The 3,899-nt window shown below is 39.4% G+C and overlaps 1 protein-coding gene across 1 annotated transcript; it reads right to left on the bottom strand.

Annotated features, from left to right (window-relative positions):
* Positions 1-1,577: 1,577 nt before the first annotated feature.
* Positions 1,578-1,787, bottom strand: HELRODRAFT_148261 (hypothetical protein; the record flags this gene model as incomplete). Its single annotated transcript, XM_009025261.1, has 1 exon — positions 1,578-1,787. A coding segment is annotated over one exon (210 nt), but the record flags the coding sequence as incomplete, so codon positions are not given.
* Between the last annotated feature and the right edge of the window lie 2,112 nt (positions 1,788-3,899).

Genomic DNA, 3,899 nt, shown 5'->3' with positions numbered 1-3,899 from the left:
TCCTCATAAATATTAATTGGGGCAATTAGTGGCCGTCATGAGTATTAATAAGGTTAATGAGTCATCATCATGAATATTAATTAGGTTAATGAGCCACCCTCATTTAATGTCATTTAGCTAATTAATTATTCAGCTAGCTGCGGCTACCACAAAGCAATGTTGTTTGATTTGCTAACAGCAATATCAAAAATGTTGTTATTGTTGATGTTTTTGTTGCACCAACTGTTGACATTAATGTTGTTGTTGTTGTTGAAGTTGTTCGGCAATGGTATATCAAACAAAACTGACGTTAAATCGTTCTCGATATTTTTAGCAATGATGTTGTTGTTGATGTTGTTGTTGTTGCTGATGTTGTTGTTGATGTTGTTGATGTTGTTGTTGATGTTGTTGATTGTTGTTGGCAGATCGTAGGCAACATAAGGAAAGATGGGAGGAGAACCAGATGACGATGATATGGATGACGTCTCGACCGACTCCAACGAATAACAACGTAGCCATAGTGGAATCTGTTGTTGTTTGTTGATGATGTTGTTGTTGCTGTTGTTGTTGAGATCATTATAGAGGATGTTGTTGATGTTGTTGTTGTTTATGTTACTTCTAACATTGTTGCTGCTGTAAGTTGTTGGTAAATTGAAGTAGTTGTCAGGAATTTTCGGAGTTGAACCGCAACCACTGACGCTTTGCAACAAATCAACAATTGATTGTATGTTGTAATTACCTGAAGGGTTGATGTTGCCAATGTTGTTGTTGTTGTTGTTGTTGTTGTTGATGTTGCCAATGTTGTTGTTGTTGATGTTGTTGTTAGTCGCTGTCGTTAACGATTTCAACTTTTCAATGAGGAGAGTATATTGGCGCAATGTTTCTCCATTAGCATCTTCGATTCTAGCATCTTCTTTTGGGAGGGAGTTTTGTTCTTCCTGTTGCGATAGACACGTGTGAACGACGTTGAAGTTATCGTTGGATGGTTTCAATCCATTAGGCAGCAGCGCGCTGTTGTTACTCATCACTCCGTTCTCATTAAAATGTCTTCGACCTACTTCCAAGTTGTTTAATTGGTTCAACAAGTTGATCTCATTGTTTTGATTGTACCCGATGCTCTGACCGTCTTTCAGATTGAATTTCAAATCACCCTCACACGACCCAAATACTGAGAGCGGATTAACTGACCCAGTTTCTACATCGCTGATTGGTGACGGACGGAATTCTGAAAGTTTGTTTTGCTCCAATAATTTACTCAACTTTTCCGAGTAACCTATATAGGATGCTTTTAATTGGTTGACCTCATTTTCATCGAGAGAGCTGATGGAATTGTTTAAAGCCTCCTGAGTGATGCTACCAAATTTTTCACTGAGTGCCTGGAAGTTGTGGCAACCACCATCTTGCTGCTGCTGCTGCTGCAGCTGCTGCCCCAGCAAGCCACTGATCTGCCGACCGAGCAGCGCATTCACTTGATTTGCAGGACTTTGCAGCGGAGGAAGGTTAGCATCGGCATCACCTCCGTTTGGCTTCATCTTCGCGTGGCTCAGTTTCGCGCGTTCCAACTGGGCAGCGGCGATGAGCATGGCGAGGACCAACCTGTCAGTCTCGCCGTGAATGAAGTGGCAGCGACTGCCGTAGGAGCAGAGACCTCTGGTGTGAAATTGTCGGCACGGCGTCGTTTTGTAGCGAGGGTGGCGATCGATGGAGCGAAGTTCTGCGACACCGTGAGCAAACTTGCACCGATTGGTGTACTTGCATCGACCGAGCTCACCCCAGGAGCGACACAACTCTGTTTTGAAGCGGTCGGCATCGTCTGGCGGCTGCTGCTGCTGGTAGCGAAAGTGGTACTGTGGTTTGATCGGGAGAGAGGATGAAGAGAAGGAGGAAATAGATGACGATGACGTTGCTGCATCAGCTGTTGACTGCAGCTGCTGATGTTGCTTGAAGAAAGATGATGACGACGATGGCGATGATGGTGGTTGGAGTGGCTGTTCATCCAGGGGTGTTGATGACGATGTTGATGAAGCGGATGACGACGACGATGATGATGGTGATGATGATGATGACTGTTGTGGCTGGAACTTGATAGATGACAACGATAATAACGATAGCTGCTGTTCAATCGGCAATGATGATGAAGTGAGGGATGACTTCTGATGACAAAGTTTTGCCATGTGTTGCTGCTCAATTTTTGAAGATGCCACAAGTTGCTGCTGCTGCTGTGGTTGCTGCTGCTGCTGTTGATGTGGCTCCGTCGTATAAACAGCGTTTCCATTTTCGGCTTGCTGTTTATTCAGCAACAAATTTTCAATCAGTTTCTGTTTCTGATTCAGTTCTGGTTGCTGAAAATTGTTGACTTCAACGTTGGCAACGCTTTTTGAAGCGAGAGAATTAGCTGTCGGGTTGCTGGTGTTGGTTGGAAATTTTAACTGCTGCTGCTGTTGTTGCTGATGTTGTTGCTGCAAATACTTCTTCAACAAATCACTTTTATTAAGAAGTAGCGAATTTTTGCTGGCAAGGTTTTTGTTGATATTAGCAGTTGGTGTGAGGCTGGGGTTGTAACTTGATGTCATATTCTTGTTAATGAGACGATGTTGCTGCTGCTGCTGTTGCTGTCGCTGGTGTAGTTGTGGTGGTTGTTGGTAGTGGTGTTGGTGACTGGCGAAACGATTGTTGTTGTAACTGGGGTTGCTATTGATGCTGTTGTTGTTGTTCATATTGTTGTGATAGTTTGATGGGATTTCTCGCTGATGCATTTTCTATGTAGGAAAAAAATGAAATTAATTCAATCTTTAAGTATTGTTAGAAACAAATAAATTATTAACGAGACAGAACGGACAAACAAATGAATGAATGAATGAACGAACAAACGAATGAACGAACGAATGAATGAACGAACGAACGAACGAACGAATGAGTGAATAAACGAATGAATAAATAAATGAAAGAATTTAATTATATCACGTAATGATTTAGAGAGACCAAACGAATATTTTAACATAAAACACATCACTATCATAGGCCGTCAACAGCCCATAAACAAAGCACAACCAAAAAACCATTAAAAACAATCACAAATACGCCTACATACACACATATACACACACATACCCACCAATACACACACATACACACCAATACACACCAATACATACACCCAGACATACACACATACTTAAAAACTTAAACACACATAAATATATAAACATATATAGAAACATGCATACACATATACAAAAATACAATCACATACATACACAGACATTTGTGTACACATTCATATATACACACAAACAAACATAAACACATACACGCAGATATAAACACACACACACACACGCAGGAACAAGTGAGGTCTATAAATTATCATTATTATTATTATTATTATTTTCGGAGTATAATCAGACCCATTTAAGTAAAAATCAATTATTAATATTACGTGAATTAATGTATTTGTAAGTATATGTTAGTATGTTCGTATATATGTATGTTTGTATGTGTATATGTTTGTATGTGTTTGTGTGTATGTGTTGTTTATTTGGGAACGAATTTATGATTAAATTTAAATGATTCATATCGAAATCATAAATTAATGCCACATTACTTCTACTAATACTATTATCATTACCGATACTACTACTACTACTACCACTACCACCACTACTACTACTACTACTACTGCTACTATTACTACTACTACTTGTACCACAACTTCTACTGCTACTACTAATGCAGCTGCAGCAACCACTACTGCTACTACTACTACTACTACTATTTATTATTATTATTATTATTATTACGAATATTTCGTAATTACTCTTCCTTAACATTCGTTAAAACAAAAAAAGTTTGGAATAAAAAAAATTATTAGGACGGAGGGGAATATTAATCTGACCTATTTATTTCACACACACACACAC

This window comes from Helobdella robusta (assembly GCF_000326865.2).
Source record: "Helobdella robusta unplaced genomic scaffold HELROscaffold_40, whole genome shotgun sequence".
NCBI classification, from domain to species: domain Eukaryota; kingdom Metazoa; phylum Annelida; class Clitellata; order Rhynchobdellida; family Glossiphoniidae; genus Helobdella; species Helobdella robusta.
The sequence above is the reverse complement of the archived record's forward strand: the minus strand, read 5'-3'. Positions and strand labels throughout refer to the sequence as shown.